Below are 20,533 nucleotides of genomic sequence, written 5' to 3'. Positions count from 1 at the left end.
ATGTTTAAATGTAATCAGGAATATCAGTGGACGCCATTTTGCTGCCAGAACAGCTATTAAACGTCTCCACTCACTGGTAGCAAAATGGCGTCTGCTGAGCTTCCTAACGACGTTTACTAGCTGCTCTGGCAGCAAAGTGGCGTCCTTTGATATTTCTGACGACGATTAAACATGCATCACAAGCAGTTCTGGGCGACTGCCTCGCAGCAGAGAATGAAAAAATATATATATATATATATATATATATATATATATATATATATATATATATATATATATATATATATATATATATATATATATATATATATATTAGTTGTTTCTTAGTGTGCCATCTTACTAAATAGTTTGAAAACCACTGCTCTAGTGCCATGTATATCACCACTGTTATTACTGTTTCTGACCTCCAATGCTCACTCATGCATTCCCCTCATTAAACAACCTCACTTATGGCATTGTTTCCCACATTTATCTTTTATAATTTCAAATTATATATTTTTTTTTCAATGGAGAAAGGTTCCCAGACATTGCTGTGTCAGTCAGCTGTGATCCTGATCTGGTTTGTAATATCACAATAGGGATGCAGCAACTTTGTGTGAGGTATGATAATCTCCAAATTTGATTGACTTTTTCCTATGTATGAAATCAAAGAGAAAATATTATAATTTTCTGATGATTGAGTAACCATTTTATTATTTTTGGTAATTTGCACGCTGTTAACTACTCAATTTGGCTTCATTCACCCAGTTCCTGTTAGCCTGCAACCACTCCATTTGGTTTCCTTCACCCAAAGTTTCTGTTAGACTGTCTCCCTTAGTAGTAAAGAAAATAGAACAATGGTCAGGCTTGTGAGTCAGTGTCCATCTTTTGTCGCTTGCTCATGGCTGGAAGCTCAGCTGTCTTCTTTTTGCTCCCTCCCACAATACTCCTTCCAAGTGAAGAGTTGACATAAACCTGAGGCATAAGAGGATATCCTTTCATTACACAGGTGCCTGCCTTTATTATATACAGTTAATGGGAAAAATCATTTTTCCCTCATAGTACAGGTTTTACCTTTTTGTTTTTGGATGAGTCTATTCTCTGATTGGGATTGTCTTTCTAATACTGGTCTTTGTTCTTGCTTTCTTCTCTCACCTTGTTGTCCATTGCTGTGACTTTTCTTCTCTTGCAGTACTCAGTGAAGGCTCCCATCTTGGCTTTGAGGAAGGCCAATTCTTTGCCAGTGTTATTTAATAGGTATTCCTGGAAAAAAAATACATCTTCAATGAACAACGGAACACTTAAAATATATTTCTGACAGCTTAAGTAAATATTCATTGCCCCTCAAGGAAAAATAATAAAAAAAGGAAGCACACTCTTGTCATGACATTTTAAACTGAATGAGTAGTCAAACAGGTTACAACCATATGAAGAAATAGTGCATTACAAGTGATTGATTATACAACTGATTTCATTAACCTACTTTCAAATAGCCACCAACATGTGTGTATCCAAAGATATGTGATCCACCTTTTTTCATAGCTCTAGTAAAAACAGTTACTGTTATATTATTTGATTTCCTGACAACCTTAATTAGCTGCCATTTTTCCCTACAAGGCATCCTGCACTGAGCCATGCACCCTCCTCAGTTCATGTCTCACCAGTCTCCGGCCAAGTCACGTTTTCTTGAGCTCTGCTTTTCTGTAGCCAGTTTTACCCAAAGAAGGGAAGCCCTTTCAACCTTGTTTGGTATCTGCTGGAAGCCTACTACACACCACTACACTGACACCTGCCCCCTCTGTAAACTTCTTGAGGGCATGAGGCCATCACATGTCTCTAGTTTTCCCTATCTATACACCTGTAAAAATATAAATTGGGAGACAGGACTGTACAAGCTTGAGCTCAGGCCCTGTATACTACAAATAGATGAATACACACACACTGAAGCAAACACGAAGCAGTCACCTTGTACTTCGTGGTGTGTTGGAGTGACTGGGCATGGCTGGCGGCCTCTTCTCTAGTCAGCAAAATGCACTCACACAGGCTACAGAAGACCACTTTGGCTGAGCAAAGGAACTCAACCCCTGAGAAAGAGAACAGTGCTTTGTTTTTCTTATGATCATAGACTTCCCTGCCATGTACAGTTTTCTTGTGTTCTCTCCCTGAATGCTAACTGCAACCAGCTATCTTGTTGTACATATAGGCAGACACAACTGAAGACTTGCTGTTACTGTCACCTACTCGAAGAGGCCCCCAAAGAGAAAATAAGGCGACACACATACCTATACTTTATATACAAGGACAAGTTAGATGATACTAAAAATGCAGGCAGTAAAATAACAAAGCTATTCAAAGCCTAAATGCACACAATTATTTTTAACTCAGTAATCGACTACTATGAAATTCAGAGCCAGCGTTACACTGTTTTCCGTTAATAACTTTTTAACAAAGAATCAAATGATGACGTTTTGTCAGGGTATGTCTTACACACCTACCTAATTATCGCCAATGTGCTTTAGTACTGAATGTCGATCATTCAGGCGATCATAGGTGTATAATAAGCAGGCGATTCCACAGCCGCTACACTCACCGTGATGGGTTCAGCGGTGGGATACGTGACGCGGACTCTGATGTCATGAGACTCCACCCACCGTGGCAGATGATTGGCTATTCATAACCAGACTCCACCTTTGCCAACAATGACATCATTGTTATCATCATTTGCGGTAATTTTTATCGCAATTGACACGATTCAATTGACATTATACAGTTTCTTGCACTAAACACGAGTCATTAGATTGAGGTTGGGTGCAGATACGAATACCAAGTTACCTGTCAGTGTTCACGTCGTAGCCTCTTAAACCACGTCTTAGTGGGCGGAGCCTCATGACGTGTTTTACATCATGGAACGTCTCTGAACCCTTACTGAAGATTGAGATGGCTCTGGCTTCCGCATGCTGATTTTACTCATATAAGCACCTTAATCATCAAATATACGTACTAGAACATGCTGTTGAAAATTAGGAAAGGGTGTAAAACATAATCTGACAAACTATCGTCTTTATCCGACACTTTGGTAAAAAGTTAATGCCGAAAAACAGTGTAACGCTGGCTCTGAATCCTATAGTAGTGTCATCATATTTATTATAGAAGTTGAAGTGATGTGTATAAAACTGAAGTTCACACATTAATTACAAAATATATAATCACAGTCAAACCCTTATGTGCCCCTTTTTTCATGTCAGTTTGCAACAACAGAGTTTGAAAGTGGTAAACAGAAGTGCTGGATTACTCCACTACTCACCAAATGCTTCTTCCTGCATGCTGTCTTTGTCCTTCTCCTCAGGCATGTATGTGGAGTGACTGAACAGCTTGTACAGAGATTTCTCACCCATTGTCTAAAAGAACACAACACGCATTAGCTGTTAACCACTTACTGAAGCACCCATTGTACTTAATACGGTAATAACTGTTAAAATGGTGATAATTACACAGGATGAGCTGGTGATTGCTTGTACTTCTTCACATTTTGGAGGCAAAAACATATATTTGAAACACAAGGAGCATGAAAAATAAACTAGGAAACACAGTAAAGAAAGTAATGTATTGTTGTGGTACTATATATATAGAAGGCAAGGAGTGGACTTTGAGGCTTTTGCTGGTATTATTATATGGTTTCATGAAAACACTGTATACTACACCTTTAAGCGTGAATGATTCTTTGAGTTGGAATTACGTATAAACTGGCACTGCAACAAATATTACAGGTAGTCCCGAGTTACAACATATATGCGACTTATGACTGCTTGCACTAATGACCTGGCCAAGATTATTAATAGTCAAAGTCCAATAATCCAGTGTCTAATACTCTGGAATTCTCAATGGTTCGGAATTTTCAGCTGATGGCCAATTATAGCTCTGTGGAAAAAATCCAAAAAATACAGGAAAATAATGAAAGCAGTGCAGCATATCAAATTCAGCAACCATGCCAACACTCGTGAGTCACTCAGCTCACAGCGTGTTTACCCAGCTGGCTGTCTCTTACACTGTTGTCTCCTGAATTCGCTTGGTTTTATTTGTATTCTTCCACCATAATGGCTCCTACTACACCACCTTCTATGGGGAAGAAGAGGAGGCATAGTACAATCACCACTGCCAAGAAGAAAATGGTGAATGTGGCATCACCCCGCTGACACGTCACTTGTTTGTTTACGTGTAATCAGCTGAGCACCAGCAGGTGCTGCTGCTTGTAGATATGTATTTCTGCCCATTTCATAATTATATTACCTGATTTTTATAGAAAGAAGCATTCATTAATAAATAACTTGCATTTCTTAATATATTCAAGGACCTTGATTCAAAAAATAAAATGGCGGACACTTTGTAACTGCTCTCGATGGTCGTACAACACACATCCAGCACCTTGGCATATTGCTGATGAATGAACACAAAACACTGCAGTGTTAGACAATGAACGAACACCCACTGAACCAAAGGGTGCCAGTACAAATGACACTGTGGAGTTGGTGACTCCCACACCAAGACCAACATCAACACCATAAGAATAGCAATGGCTGTCGTAAGTGTTTTCTCATCACCACAGGACACTGCCAGGCAGGGAGGGTCTGCTAGGCCATCACAGCCCTTCCACATCTTATCTGATCTGTAGTACACTGGGAGATACGGTATACAGTACACTTCTGAGTTTCGTGCTATTTGAGCTTCACGCTTAGTACAAAATTTTTACCATTCCAAGTTTCGCGCTGCTTTGACATGTACGGGTCACATTTACCTACCGTTGGCATCACATGCTCTGCCTTAAAAGGCGGTGTCACACTGGACATTTTCCTCCAACCGTTGAGGCTATGAGCAACCATGCACTCAACTGGGAGCAAGTTGTTAGTTGTCCATACGGATGGAAAACGGTTGTGGGTATGAGCAACCGTGCGGCTGTGTGTAAACTGTAAACAAACAGACAACAGCAGTGGCTGAGGAGTGAGGAGCAGTGGAAGATGGCCCACCAAGACTTGTATAGTGGACTGGCAGAGCTGCTTTGTTTACTATTTAATTGACAAGATAAGAGAACACCCCATGCTGTCAAACCACAGTTCAAAATAACTTTTTTTCTCTAGTCTATGAAAACTGCAGGACTCTTGGTCTTCACAGCACAGTTCTCTGATGAGGTTTGGGTAAACATTCCTGTCCTCCTGTCTTTGAACCTATAATTGTGCCCACAACCACTACTTCTTTCCATTTAACTGCAACAAAAGTCCATAACTTGGGTAATGGCAGCACAAGCTGCAACAGCCCTTACTTTAACAGATGCTGCCATGTTGATACAGGATGACTGCTTTGTTTACGTTGTGGATACGAGCAACTGTCCTTGGCCGTGTGTAATGCACACCCTGAAAAGTTGGAGTTGCCAGTTGCCCCTACCACCAATGCGATTGGAGGAAAAAGGCCCAGTGTGACACCAGCAGCTCAGTTGGGTGACCGTGTTCACACGTTCTGGGGCGGGACTCACAGAGATGTGTGCTAATGGCCCACGGTAAAAACTATGAACCATTAATTTAACTATCAACGTTGACTTCAGATTCACAAAGCTTTCATTTCGTTGTTACTCTAGAAGACGATGCAATGTTGATACAGGGAGACTGCTTTGTATACGATGTGGGCATGGGCAACTGATCTTGTCCGTGTGTGACGCACACCTGGAAAAGTTGGAGTTGTTGATTGCCCCTACCACCAATGCTGTTGGAGGAAAAAGGCCCAGTGTGACACCATCTTACGGACAACCGACAATTCACTCCCAGTTGGGCATACAGACAACTACGGTTGCCTATAGCCCCAATGGTCGGAGGAAAACAGCCAGAGTGACACCGCCTTAAGGTAGCGAGGCTGCTGATTGGGTGGGCACTGTTGAAGACATCATCGAACTGACAGCAGATCACAAGTGTGTTTTCAGAACTGTCATCCAATTGTAGGGCAGCTGCCTTCAGCTGCGACTTCAAAATGACCCATTCTCCCTTTCCATTTTCTTCCTTTTTCCAAGGTACGTATTTTGAGATAACAAGGGAGTAAAGTGGGGAAGAAAAAGTCAGCTTTTCCACGAGCTGGAACAAATCAGCACTTTTTCAGAGTTTTCAATACCCCGAGTTTCGCACAATACCTTCAGAACAAGGCGAGGGCAAAACTCAGGAGGGTACTGTATATGACAACCTCTTCATCTGAACAAGTTGTCTCATTTATCATCTTTGATTTCTTTCAAATATTTTTGATGAAAGATGAAAATAAGCAAATTATTTCAGAGCTGAAAAGTATTTGTAAAAAAAAAAAAAAATAAATAAATAAATAAATAAAAAAAAAAAAAAAAAAAAAAAATTAGTATACATTTTCTTGATATGAATCAACAGAAACTGATTACTTTTATGCACAGTATTTGGCAGTGACAAAAATATCTGAAGTACAGTTTGCAACACATACACACCTTCACTTTGTCCAGGTGTTCCGAGGCCTCCAGATGCTTGAGGTAGCTCTTGATGCTGACAAAGAACAGGTTACAAGTGTTGCACCATAGTGTGTTCTTGGAGGTAGGATGAATTGCCAACTGACCAGAGAGTTTTTCCATTACCTCACAAGCACTGTTTTCCTGCACTTCACTGAGCTTCACTGACTTTGGAAGACTAAACTCATGACCCAAGTGAAATATGTTGTTTCTTACATCACTTTTACTGTTTTGTGTAGCACTTTTTCCCTCCAAAGATGTTTTCCTCACCCCTTTTCCTGGTGATGTCTCACACTCACTGTTTGGAAGGCTAATTTTACTATATTCACTCATCTTTTCACCCTTGTCATGTAAAGCTCTATTCACTTTTGAATGTTGCTCCTTTTCTGTATCATCATTCATCACTGTTCCTGACTTCTTTAAATCAACAATTTTCTTATTGGTCATTGAAATTTGTTTATTAAGGCTTTGAATATGACCATCTATTTGTTTAGACTGAGATACATTTTCAAGCAGATTTTCAATAAGTTTAGACTTGTCGCCATCAAAGTTCTCCAAGAGCAAATCCTTTTGTAAGGAAAGATTTTTTTTGTGGGTGACAAGCATCTTCACTTTGACAACCAAAGATACTCTCAGGGAGTTGAGAGCCTTCAACTGGCAATCATACTCATCTTCACTCTTTTCAGCGGCTGAGGAGCTGATGTGTCCAACTGTAGTGGTAGATGCTTGAACTGCTTCATGTAAGTCTGCTCTGGCACCAGTTCCTCTCAACTCAGTGGCCCCTATGCTAGAAACAACAGCAACAAGCAGCATTAACTTAGTTGTAAAATATTCAGTTTTGTTCATATGGCTTGCCTTCAATTCTACATTAGTCAAAATTATTTTAGATGCATGAGTATTTCTTGCTCTTGCAAACGAGCTTTCCAGGTACAGTCCAGTATTGTAATTTTCTGAGAATATGGCTGCCAAACTGCCTCACAAAGTATTAACAGTAGAGCATACACAATTATTTTTTTACAGTGGAGCAGCTCAAGGGGAAGAGGGGGTCAGAATCAGTTGGAGAGGTGTCTTGATACTACTTTCTTGAAAGTGTTCAAGTCATAGGAAAGAAATATAAAGGAAGGATGTTCCAGAGTTTACCAGCGAAAGTGGTGAAAGAATGAAGATACTGATTAACTCTTCCATAAGGGACTCTGAAAGCAAAGGAGCAATGATGAAAAGCCTTAGACACTACTGTTCAAAAGGGCTGTGTGTGTGGAACCACCATGAGGCACACACTCTATATGAGGGCAGACAAGGCCATGTATAAATAGCTTCTGGGAGCAAGAAAAAACTGGGAGAGGATGCAGAATAGCTAACCTCAACAAAGCCAACTTAGCAAAGAGATAAAACATGAAGTTCCCGGTTGAAATTTTGAGACTAAGTATGTTTAGTGTAAAAGAAGGAGACAACTGTGGTGTCAGAGGGGGGAATGAGTGGGAGGAATATGCCCTGAACTGTCCAGTGGTATTTTCAGAGGAAGTTTGAGTGAAGAGGTTAGCTTTAGAGACAGATGTGACAGCGGTGCCACCATCAGGACTAAGGAGAGGTGGGAAACATGAAGATGTAAGATTGTTAGAGATTTTTTTGGTTAGGCGCCAGAAGTCTCTGGAAGAAAATAATTTTGTTTAATCACATCAAAACACAGATTTACTGCTCTTAATTTTTTTTAGAGGCCAATAGTTTTTAAACTTTAATGAGATTGATTATAATGTGCTTACACATAGCTACACATGAGTGCTTAAGACATCTTCAATCTTAATAAACAAAATACTCTAAGTATATAAAATTTACCAGGTGGGAGAGTGTGCCTCGAGAGGCCTCTGCTTGGTGGTGTCCTCCTGCATGCAGACGGGGAAAGGGGAGATGGGTGGAGATGGGGTGGTGAGCCAGGAACCGGAGGTGGTGGAGGAGGGGGAGCCCTCTCTGGGCATCATACCAGGAGGAAGGACCTCATCGAGATCAGGTGAGTGTGATGCCTCTTCTTTGTAGCGGTCCAGCTCCTTGCCCACCTCCTCCAGCTCAAAGCACAAGTCATCATCAAAGTCATCAAAAAGTGGAGAGCTGGATGCTGTGTTTCTCTCACTTGCAACTGATGACTCCTCAAGTCTCACTGCCACCAACACTCTTTCACGATTCTTCTTTAATGAGGCCACTTTTGTTCTTTGAGTCTAGGGAACAAAACAAACTTTTTAGATTAACAAGTTTCATAATTAACAAAAAAGAAGAAAAACGTATGCCGTAAAGTAACTGATGCATTTGATGTTATATCAAATAAATTTGCTTTTTATGCATGGTTGCACTGTGCAGTGTGGACTGTTGTAGTTAAAAACTCATTTTAACCTATACAATGTCTAGCTATTACTGAGATAACCATTCCCTATTTTTTCACAAAAATGCTAACATTTAGCCTGGCCAGGGTGCTGGATCTTGGCCTCAGCCTCCCATACAAATAGCTTTTTTTTTTTTTTTTTTCAGGTGCTGTATCTTGGCCTGAAATGTTCAGATCCCATGTAAAGTTGCTTTTCTGATCTCTTCTCCTGTATTTCTTGACCAATTTCCTTCATTCAAAAAACATTTAACTGAGGATGGCTAAAAAAAAAAAAAAAAAAAAAAAAATATATATATATATATATATATATATATATATATATATATATATATATATATATATATATATATATATATATACACATATATATACAGTCGTCCCTCAAATAGTATGGGGGTTAGGGACCCAGGACCCCCGTACTATTCGAAAATCCGTATAAAATTAGTGCTCCCCATAAAAACACTCCCTGGGCTGTGTTTGAGAGAGGGAATCGGGACTCTCGGAACATCCCAAGTGCTTCTATTTATCAAATATTAGAAAAAAAACTTTAGTTATACATAAAAAAGAATTAAACTTACTTCCATTCTTGCATTGGTAAGATTTCAGAATCCTTGTTACCTGCAAAAGAAAGAAAAAAATCAGATGAATTATGTCAAGCTCTGCACATCCTTTGTATTATAAAAACCTGCTACATCACTGTACAAAGTGTCAAAGAGAAGTTAGAGAACACCACAATAAACTGGCAGAAAATGTTGTATTTTCATAAACTGCTTGAGGGGACTCTCAAGTCCCCCAAATTTTCAACTATATCATGATATAATTCAACTTAAACAAAAATATGGCGGCAAAACAGCAAAAATGCTGGAATATGGAAATACAGTTGTGGAATGGATGTTGTGGATATGCAATCTAGAGGGTGAAGGGATCTCCATTTTTCCCTGGGAAGGGGAAATGGAGGAGAAGAGCTCCTTAGAGTGACATGTGAAGATTTGGATGGGTTAAATAAAGAATGCGCGAGAGAAATGATAGAAGAATTTGTGGAAGGAGAATTAGAAATGTTAAGTGTTTGTGACACAGCTAAAAGAATGTGGTGTATGGGAGTGTGGAGATGGTGTTGTAGAGAGGCTGTGGGAAGGTGTAGGCATAGCGAGGCAGGGTAAAGAAAGGAAGAAGGAAGGGTGCACAATACTGGTCTCCCCACAAGTGTGGAAGGAGTGGATGAAAATTAATAGTGTAGTTCCAGGATGATATGGATAATGGGTAAGATCGGTATTGTAAAGTATTGCGTGTGTGCTTATGCCCAAGTGAACAATAAGGGAGAGAAGGGAAAGGTTGAGATGAGATACTGAGATGTTTGGGCAATGTCTGAAAACTTTCGGGAATGAAAGAGGAGTAATTCTATTAGGGGATATGAATAAGGTAAAACAAGGGGATTGGCAGTGTGGTGAGTGTTGTGCACTTTTCAAGTGGTTTAGGTGAAGATAATGTGTGCATCAATGAATTGGGGCATACACAGGGGTGAAAGTAAGCTGGTATGCAGTGGTATGCCGTACTGGGAAGAAATATAGAGCCATCTACAGCTGGTATGCAGGGGTACGCTTTTGAAGACACAAATTTCACCCCTGGGTACCTACCAGGCGATAGGATTTGTTTGTAAACATGAAACGCTCGTATTGCAAAGTAGCAAATTATATTTGGCGGATTTCTAGTGGATTTGGATACCCAATCTTGCGCATTTTTGTCCATCAGAGTTGGCAGCACTGCCTGAGTGGCTTGTGTTCTCAGTTTCTCACGGGTTCTGGACGAGACGAGTGGCGGCCAGTGTCGCATGCACAGGGGTACGCTGTACCGGGAAGAGATATACAGCCGTCTACAGTCGGTACACAGGAGTACACTTTTGAAGACACAGTACCTGCAAGAATCAAATCTTACTTTCACCCCTGGGCATACACACCAGGAGGTGCATCACCTCACCCACCCTATGATGCCAAACATGGTGATTTCTCTGGGCAAGTGTCCATGCAGGCCCATTTTCCACCCAAAGTGTCTTGCAGAAGGATCTATCAACTTGCTCATCACAAACTCTGTGGGCATCCCCTTGGCCTCCTCTACTCAGGGTTGTCTTTTACAGAAACAACCAAGTGAGTAGGATCAGCTTCTGGATAGCGTGCCTCATGCCCATTTGGCCGGAGTTGCCGTTGACAAACCATGCGGGTATTAGGCCTTGACTCAATTTCATAGAGTAATTGCCAGATTGACAGTCATTCCACGAGATCCCATGATTCTGTGTGGGAACTTATTACCAAAGCATCAGCCTCCCTCTCTTATTTAGTGTCAGTGTGTCACAGTCATAGAGTAAGAAAAGGAGCACAAGTGACCTGAAGATCTGGATCTTTGTTCTTCTGCGCAGGTATTGACAATGCCATTTGCTCATGCTGAGCAAGGCCATAACACCGTGGGCCAATCCAATCCACCATACGACTTGCTGACGAGACCCATCATTGCTCTGAACTACACTACCAAGGTATGTGAAATTTTCCAAGATCTCAATGTCCTCGCCAAATGCATGAACAGACTGTACTGTTTTATCTAGCAAGCCTCCAAACACCTGTGCCTTGGTCTTGGCCCAAGAGACCTGAACTCCCAAGGGCTTTGCATCCTTGTGCAGTGCCTCGAGAGCCATCACCAAAACCTCCACCGACTCCACAAGGATTGCTGCATCATCGGCAAAATCAAAGTTTGTGACAACGGTATTGCCAATGGATGCTCCACAATGATTATGGTCCACAACTATGCCTAGTAACCCAGTCTATGCAAGTGTTGTAAAGCAATGGGGCAAGAACACAGCCCTGCCTCACTGAAAAAAAATTAACACATTAACTGCAGCTGGCAGTGTGGCAGACTCCACCCCAGTGTGGAGGGGAACTGTTTTGGTACTCCACATACCACTCAAGGTTGGAGTGCGAGCAGAGGTATGTGATGTTTCTGAGGATTGCCAAGTCCCTTGGCAGCATTAAATCGTACGGACACCCGTGGGTCATATCGCATTAAGAGAAAAATTTATCACGCTATTGCGATATGACCTACCGGTGGGTGCACCTTGTGTGTGACCACTGGTGGGTCACATCACATTATGAGTATCTAATGTATATGGATTTATTGCAATATGACCCACCATGTCAGCTGCTATGAAATGATATCCATGAGTGAAGGATCCAGGGTGGCTTCAAGAAAAGCAAAAAAGGTAACCTTCTGTCAGGTATGCGACGTGAAGCCTTACCTGTTCCAGGCTTTGCCACCAAACACATGTGAATTCCGTGTTCAGGTTGCCCAGCTTGTCATGCATTTTCTTTACTTTTCCCTGAGGATATTTTTGTACTTTTCAATATCTTTACTTAAATGTCCCTTACTTGTCATAACTGAATTTACTGACATGGGGCGGGACACGTGGACTGCCCTCAGCTGTGGCAGATAAGGCAGCACTGCGCCACCACACTGCTAGTAGACAACGCCTACACGGGCATGTCCTTACCCTTTACCGGGCCGGCGTGCACAGGCAGCTCATGCACGGCAGCAACACCAAACCACCACTTCTCCTTCTGGGTGTTTGAAGGGGCTGGTCAGGACGAGCGCGGGAACACACAGCTGATGATTGTTTGGCTTGGTCTTGATCTTGATATCACAACTGACTTCAGGATTGCTCCCTTGTCAGGCCTCTGTAACGGCAGGTCCTGCTCTTGATCTTGATTGATTGACTGATAGTTTATTGTTGCAGGTAAACGACAAGGGGGAAGGGAGGAACATGCCATCCCAACCCCCAGGCAGGACAGTGAGTGATTATACAACTTGTAATACATGTGTAGGTAGCACCATGAAACTAAAAAGATACAATGGTAGGAATGAATGCAAGGAGAGAACAGACAATATCCTACGTACATGTAACAAAATACTATTCCCCACATCTTGTATAGCCTACACTCGTCCAATTGTGTTCAATGTCCATTCGTGTCTCCACTCAGCCCCAGAGGGATTTGGCTGATCCTCCCCTCGCGTCTCTATAGTTGACAGATAACGGGTTAAACGGACGGTTTGTTTAAGTACACTGACAGCGACATGTATGAGCCACTTCGTAAACCTGAACCATCACATTATAGAGGATTTTGCCAGATAACGGCTCACAGTGGGAGTGTTCCGGGTCATCCATGAAGCTTGTGACGGTGATGGCAGCGGTCCTCGAAGGCAACCCGTTTAGGCCGTGAATATCATGACAGCGAAGTATGACACCGCCGCGCGGATGGACATATGGATTTGGAGTACGCCATGGATGCAGTATTCATTTATCTGTAAAAGTTTATATATGATCGTGGCTCTCAGGGTGAACCATTATGCACGAGGGGAAATATTAATAGGTAATAAATATATACCATTGAATTTTAAAGTAAAAGATAATCAACATTAATTTGAACTAAAATATATTGTTGATGATAGCAGCTGCTGGAGCTTCACAATTTCATAATGTTTCTTTAGGGCCCTTCCCTCTAAGCGAGAAAAATAAGAAAAAAATCATCACTCTCGCAAACCAATTCATAATTTATATCAACGCATACGTGATCAGTTTATGCATCATCAATTTTGGGGGGGTTCTGTCTTGGCGAAAACTTGGCCCGTCGCTGGTACATAGTAAAGCCACAAATTTGGCCCGTCGCTGCAACCGGGTTAAATAGTACGCGACACGACGTCCAAAGCAAAAACTATCCCACCCTATTCAGCATGGGAGCTCAATGGGCAAACAAAGTTATAACGGCAGGCCGCCAGGGGTGAGCGACAGTTATGGCGGTTAATATTCAAAACGGGAAATATTAAAAAAAAGTGTAAAGTGTACATCTTTCTCATTCTGGTTCTTACTTCTCTCCTTTTTGTTTTTATCTTCTTCCTCCTTTTTTGTGTTCCTTTTTCCATCCTCTATCTCTTTTGTTCTTTGTCTCTCCTTGTTCTTGTTATTTCTTTCTTCCTTTTATCTCATTTAATATCAGATTTTAACTGTACATAAGTAGCGGGTAAAGGAAGTCGACAGAGGTGACCTATTTTGCACGTGAATAATACAACACGTACATAATAACAAAATATGAAAACGGAGATAATAGCGTAATATATAGAAAAAACAAAACAAAAGGGTAACATCCATAGCAGCTGACAATGAAGATAAAAGTCAAGGTCGTTCAGTATGCATATTTCGAGGGGTTAAAATGAGGTTACAATTAAGTCTGTTGACAGGGGAAAATTATGCGTTAGGCTGCCGGATATTATACTACGTGAATGTGATGGGATGACGGCAGTATATATGTGTGTGTGTGTGTGTGTGTGTGTGTGTGTGTGTGTGTGTGTCCTACAGAGTGGCCAGGCTCATAGTGATCACTCGTATTTTTTTTACAATAAAGGAGACAGCTCAAGGGCACAAAAAAGGGGAAACAATAATAACAAAAAGTCCGCTACTCGCTGCTCCTAAAAAAAAAAAAAGGATTCAAAAGAGGTAGCCGAAAGAGAGGTCAGTTTCCCACTAGTTTTACCATATAACTGTAAACGTTTATTAGTCTGTGAAAGTGAATGAATTAAAACGAAGAATCTATTTATATTTTGTCTATCCATATCTACACGGTGACGAATTAATGGCGGTACACCAACATCAATTCTTTACAGTGTTTTTATTGTATTCGCTTATACTGATATTGAACTCTTGCTTCTGCCTCAGCCAATGATACTTCAGTTTATCTCCAGCGAACAAGTAGGATAATTTTCCAGCCTCGCGATCTCGTTTTTCGCTTGAACGGACACTTCCATCGCCGCGGCCCGCCTGGCACGAGTGGGAATTCTGAAATTAATAGATAATGAATTCTTCCATCTTTGTTGAGTCTTACCAAATCATTCTTCCTCTTTGTGAAATTCTCGATGTAGGCGAGTTGTGGTTTACTCAGGCTGGGCTAGTAAGGCTTGCGTGTACAACCCCCCCCCTTCCCCCCCCCCCCCCCACACACACACACCTCCAGACTCCGCACACACGCGCGTGAAATTAACGTTGACGGGAAAGCTAGCTGTTGCGCCATATTCAAGAATTCGAATCATCTTGAAAAACTTAGTTATATGTTGTTTCACACAATGGATAAGTATTTAAGTATACTTTACCGCACACTTGTATCGTGACTTGGGTGTATTTTTTTAATATCATTTTGCTAGCTGTTCACAAATTTTGCTTCTCTGCCAAGTTATTGTGATAATATTTTGAAGTCTTTTATCCCGACGCATGACGACCTCACCAAGACCGTCTCCCATGGCAACCCCTTTGGCAATCTAATTATATAGGTGTGTAGGCTGACAGGACTTAGCACAGACCATCGCCAATAGCTTATCGTGGCCAATATGCCGATACATCGAGTGCTTATAAGAGGAGCGCTGATACACAGAGAGTTAATAAGAGAACCCTATGAAGGCGACGTCTCATCTATCTCGCATGGAAGCCGCCGAGGGTGAATAACCCACTCCTAGGAGCTGCCAAATGTGGGCAGTCAGGAATGTTAGGGATTTGTAAAATTAAAGGAATTTTAAGGAAAATCAGTTTTGTGGAGATAGGTAAGGTAAAGGTGGGTGCATACGCTGTAGCTGCGCGTGGCTGTGGTGCTCATCTCCGTGCCGTTGGCCCTTTGAGTCTGTGGTAGGTAACAACCAATCACTCCTGGACACGGGCCATGTGAAATACGTGATTGCCACAGTTTACCTTCCCCAGGTTTCCCCAGGTACCCATTTATTGACCAACCCGAAAGGGAAGAGGAATCAGGGGATCGCCATCAAGCACTCACGTTAGTTCTTAAATAACAGCTTATCGTGGCCAATATGCCGACACATCGAGTGCTTATAAGAAGAGCACTGATACATAGAGAGTTAAAAAGAGAACCATATGAAGGCGACGTCTCATCTACCTCGCATGGAAGCCGCCGGGTGGGCTGCACGGCGACTTTCCGGACCGGGATTCGAGTTCGGGCCACGCATCCGGACTTCGGAGTGGTAGCTAGGCACACTGACCACTGGACCACGGAGGCGCTTTTCTGAAGATGAGGGCAAGTAATAAAATGATTTCCTTTTGCTTACTCTATGAAGTGAAGTATACAGATACTACTACTAGATGAGTCCCCTGGTCCGGAACGAAACACAATGTCTAAGAGTGTAAGGGACCACTCAACGCTCAGCTCCCAGCGCGGGCTCTTTTGGTTACTGGGGCCGGAAGGTTTTGGCATGATTTTTCGAAATGATTTCGTCAAAAATCATTGTTATGACATTTTTTCATCCGTATATTTGCGTATACATGTGAATAATAAAACACAAGTACTTTACATAACCTTAAATAAATATATGGAATTTTCATGAAATCTCAGGAGTTTGAAATTCTGCGTGTGGAAGTGCTGGCCGCGCGGCTCACCTGCTGTAGGTCAGCGCCAGTAATTACCAAACTGCTGGCCGCCGCCGCGCAACTTTGGGCCTCAAGCACACACTAATACGACGTGACGGCCACACACGACCCAATTACTCCCTCACACTGTAATCACGACTAAAACAACGCCAAACCTTTCCTGAATATCGGCATATACCACCTACCACGATGTTTAAGGGGGTGAGCTGTTGCCAGCCCTTCCTGGTTTACGCAAAAAATAGCAAGTTGCAGAACGGCTAATGGGACCCAAGCCTCTCAGGAAGTGCTTGTGTGATGATGACAAATGTCTCTGTCTCTGATCAACGTCATGACGGGGAGAACGCACACACTGAACACTCTTCCCTTTAATTAAGCACAGAGGTAGCACTTGATAGCCACTCAGAGAATGTGACAGACAGGCAACAGGCAAGGGAGGATGGGGAGAGGAGAGGATTGACAGTACAGAAACAAAAGGAATGGAGTAAAGAACAGAAAAGCAGGAGAGGAGAGGGAAGAGAAAGAAGAGGAATAAGCACATAAACAAGAGGAATGAATTAACGAATGGGAGAACAACGGAAGAAAAAGAGAGAAAAAGAGAGAGGAATAGATCAAAGAATGGAAAGGCAAGGAAGAAGAGGCTGAAGAAACGAACGAACGGACACCACATAAAAAAGAAAGGAAGGAAAAGAAAGAAGAAATCAAGGAAGGTTGGAATGCAATGAGACAGTAAGATGGAAAAGCAATAACAGAGGCGGGAATGTAATGAAAATAAGTAAATATTGAGGGAATAAAGGAAGGAGACGAGGTATAAACGATAAAGCAGGAGGTTTAGAGGGTATTAAAGCAATGAGGAAGCGAGGGAGGAGGGCAGGGAGACGCCACTGTAGTCTTAGGGAGGAAGCAGATACCAGCTCCCTCAGGCACGGAAAGTCAACAAGTGTGAGTGTGAAGACTGTCGTACGTGTGTGTGTGTGTGTGTGTGTGTGTGTGTGTGTGTGTGTGTGTGTGTTATGTATCAGGTCCGTCGCCCCGAGTGAAGAAAACTGATAAAAAACAATTCCTAGCCATGACCTATTTTCCATACTGGTTATTTCAACATTATATCTTGGCTCCATTCTCTTCAAATTTCCCTCTCCTTTCATCTTTCCAGCTCGCCGTTCTACCGTTCCCTCGTTCCCCTTTCAAACCTGTAGCAACTCTGTCCCTTTCTCATTACCGCTAAGTCTGCTCCATTCCCCTCCCGTCACCCTTCCTTGTTCATGTCGACGTTTCTTCCTTTCCTCTGGTTTGCTATATACATTTCATTCTCTCTTCCCACTTTCTATATTATACTCAACAGTCCCGGAACTTTTCACCCCTGTAATCGCTTCCCTTTCTCTCCCATTCTCCATCCATGCGTTGATTCTTTCTCTTCGTTTCCTCATTTCCTCTGCTCTCCTATACACCCTTCATCCTCTCCTCCCATTTTCTATATTTTACTCATTTGTCCCGGGACTTTTCACCCCTATCATCGCTTCTCTTGTTCTCTCTTCATTTCTTCATCCATTCATCGATCCTTTCTCTTCTATATTCTCCTCTTTCTCTGCTCTAATTCTTTGGCTTTCTCAGGGCTACTTTTCTTATATGCTAATGCTTGAGAATGCAAAGGAAAAAAAACACAATTAAGAACATGCGTTGACTCCTGCTCTAATATTTCTGAATCTTCTTTTCTTCTCTTCGTGTTTCACTATGGAAAGATAAATTTAAGTAACGATCGTCTTTACCGTTTGTCTTTTCCTGTCTGCCAAGTTTACTTTCGTGTTTTTATCTGTCTGTCTGTCTGTCTATGTCTGTCTTTGTGTCTGCCTATCTGTGTCTCTGTCTGTTGGTCGATCTCTCTCTTCTCTTCTCTTCTCTTCTCTCTCTCTCTCTCTCTCTCTCTCTCTCTCTCTCTCTCTCTCTCTCTCAGCTTCTCGCTAATTGGAAGAGGAAAAAGATGTCATTTCATTTTCTCATTTTTTTCACTTCCCTTTCCCCGCCTTTTGTTTGTCTCGTCTCCGTCTCGTTTTCCACATTTTCCTCACGTCTTTTATAGCCACGCACCGTTTTCGACGAATTTAACTTCATCGCTTTACTCGACTCCTCTTTTTTTCTCTCCTCTTCGAAGTTTGTACACGTTTATTTTCGTTACATTTCCCGCTCCTAGTTTTTTTTTTCTTTTGCAGTTGTTAAGTTTTGTTGCTTGTTTTTTGTTTTTGTTTTGAAGCCATATTCCTTTACTTTTGTTCTTTATTTATTTTCAAGTAACTGTATCTTGATTTTTTTTTCACTCTTTTTGTTCTTCTTGCTGTTCTTGTTGTTCTGGTTCTTGCTCTTGGTCATCTTTTCCGTGTTCGTTTTCATTTTCTTCTTATATTTCTTTTCTTTCTTCTTCTTCTTCTTCATCTTCCTATTTTTCTTCCTGTTATCAACATTAAAAGTGCATTTCCTCACCATTTGTTACTTTCCATTCTTCATTTTTACCATTTGGGTCCACGCTTTTTATTTTATTTCTCAACATATCATCTCCCGTAGGTACTCCCTCATTCTTCATTATAATTTCCACATTGACGAGTACCCGCATCTTAACATTTTTTTTTACCTCAAATCATCATCTACACTCCACGTTCCTTATTTTTCTCTCATTTGAAGACTATATATATGTTTCCTTTCATCACAAACTATACTTCCCATTCTTTCTTTATTTTTTTGTTTGAGTCATCTTCACTCCACGTTCCTTATTTTATTTATTTATTTTTTTTCATTTGAAGACTATAATTATGTTTCGCTTCATCGCAAACTACTTCCCATTCTTTATTTTTGTTTTGTTTGAGTCTCCGTTTTCTCCCTCAACAAATCGCCAACCTTACTACCCCATTTTTTTTCCCCACACTGACATTCCCAATTTTTACCACTGGAAGGTTTTCATTTTCTCACCCCACAAGTTTCGTTCCACTCTTGTCTTTACCGTCTGAGTCTACGCTTTTTATTTTTATTTTTTATCCAACGTATCGTCTCTCCTATGCCTCCATTCTCTAATATATTTTCCACGCTTATGATGGCCCACTTTTTCTTTTCTTATCACCTTAATTGTCTCTTTTGCTCCCCTTCGTTATTCTTTTATAGTTATCCTTAACGATTGTACATTTTCTTTCACCGCAAGTTATTTCCCATTCTTCTTTTTATCATTCGAGTCCACGCTTTTCCCCTCAACATTTAATTTATTTCACTTATTAAATTATTTATTCTTATCCTTAGCGACTGTACATATTCTTTCACCACAAGTTATTTCCCATTCTTTTTTTTTTTATCATTTGAGTCAACGTTTTTCCCCTCAACATTTAATTTCCTTTATTCCCCCTTTATTTATTTTTTTCGTCTTTTTAGCTTGCCGTCCCTTTTCCTCTCCCTTCTTTTTTATATACTATTGAGGACCATACATTTTCTTCCACCACAAATTACTTCCCATAGTTTTTTTTTCCACCCCAATATGTCATCTTCCTTACTTCCTTTTTTTTTACTGATGTGTTTATGTTTCCGTGTTCGTTTTAATTTTTTTCTCTTCTTCTTCTTCTTCTTCTTCCTCTTCTTTCTCTTCTTCTTCTTCTTCTTCTTCTTCCTCTTCTTTCTCTTCTTCTTCTTCTTCTTCTTCTTCTTCTTCCTCTTCTTCCTCTTTTTTCTCTTCTTCTTCTTCTTCTTCTTCTTCTTCTTCTTCTTCATCTTCTTCTTCTTCTTCTTCTCTTTTGGCTACTCAATTGTTTTTTTTTCTAAGAGGAGCTTTACCTAGCGTCGTTTGTGCCCTTGAGCAGCTTCCATTACCGTAAAAATAAAGGAATAAATCATCTTCACCTCCTTTTCTTTTTCCACTGAGGACTTTATGTTCCCCCACAACTCGTCTTTTAATTCTTCATTTTCTCCATCTTTACCCTTGAACACTACTACCTACACATCCTTTTTCCTCCATAAGTCGTCATCTTCACTTCTCATTCCCTTCTCCCTTGTTGTTTACCTGCAACAATAAACTATCAATCAATCAATCAATCTTTATTTTTCTCATTTCAGACAAAGTTATTTTTTACCACAAGTCACCCTTTTCGCATTATTCTTTATTTCTTTCATTCCGAGACAACAGATCTTCTTTTTACATTATATTTGATTTTCAGTACAAACTCCAACACAAACTTTCTCATCTTCCTGCGAA

General features: G+C 41.0%; 1 protein-coding gene across 6 annotated transcripts in view; it reads right to left on the bottom strand.

Moving 5' to 3' along the window:
* Window positions 1–659: 659 nt before the first annotated feature.
* LOC126981055 (zinc finger matrin-type protein CG9776-like) overlaps window positions 660–20,533 on the bottom strand; it is a 127,848-nt gene continuing 107,974 nt past the window's right edge. Inside the window, exons 1-8 of one of the 6 annotated variants that reach the window (XM_050831728.1) lie at window positions 12,388–12,548; window positions 9,434–9,473; window positions 8,318–8,694; window positions 6,467–7,271; window positions 3,284–3,377; window positions 1,945–2,063; window positions 1,054–1,242; window positions 660–954 (exon numbers count right to left, since the gene is read on the bottom strand). In XM_050831728.1, coding sequence (XP_050687685.1) covers window positions 1,099–1,242; window positions 1,945–2,063; window positions 3,284–3,377; window positions 6,467–7,271; window positions 8,318–8,694; window positions 9,434–9,439 — 1,545 coding nt within the window. In that variant the 5' untranslated portion in view covers window positions 9,440–9,473; window positions 12,388–12,548 and the 3' untranslated portion in view covers window positions 660–954; window positions 1,054–1,098. Of the gene's footprint in view, window positions 955–1,053; window positions 1,243–1,944; window positions 2,064–3,283; window positions 3,378–6,466; window positions 7,272–8,317; window positions 8,695–9,433; window positions 9,474–12,135; window positions 12,207–12,265; window positions 12,359–12,387; window positions 12,549–20,533 lie in introns of those variants that run through there. The other 5 variants (XM_050831721.1, XM_050831726.1, XM_050831725.1 and 2 more) reach the window with 5 other exon arrangements.

This window comes from Eriocheir sinensis, chromosome 46 (genome assembly GCF_024679095.1).
Source record: "Eriocheir sinensis breed Jianghai 21 chromosome 46, ASM2467909v1, whole genome shotgun sequence".
Classification (NCBI taxonomy): domain Eukaryota; kingdom Metazoa; phylum Arthropoda; class Malacostraca; order Decapoda; family Varunidae; genus Eriocheir; species Eriocheir sinensis.
The sequence above is the reverse complement of the archived record's forward strand: the minus strand, read 5'-3'. Positions and strand labels throughout refer to the sequence as shown.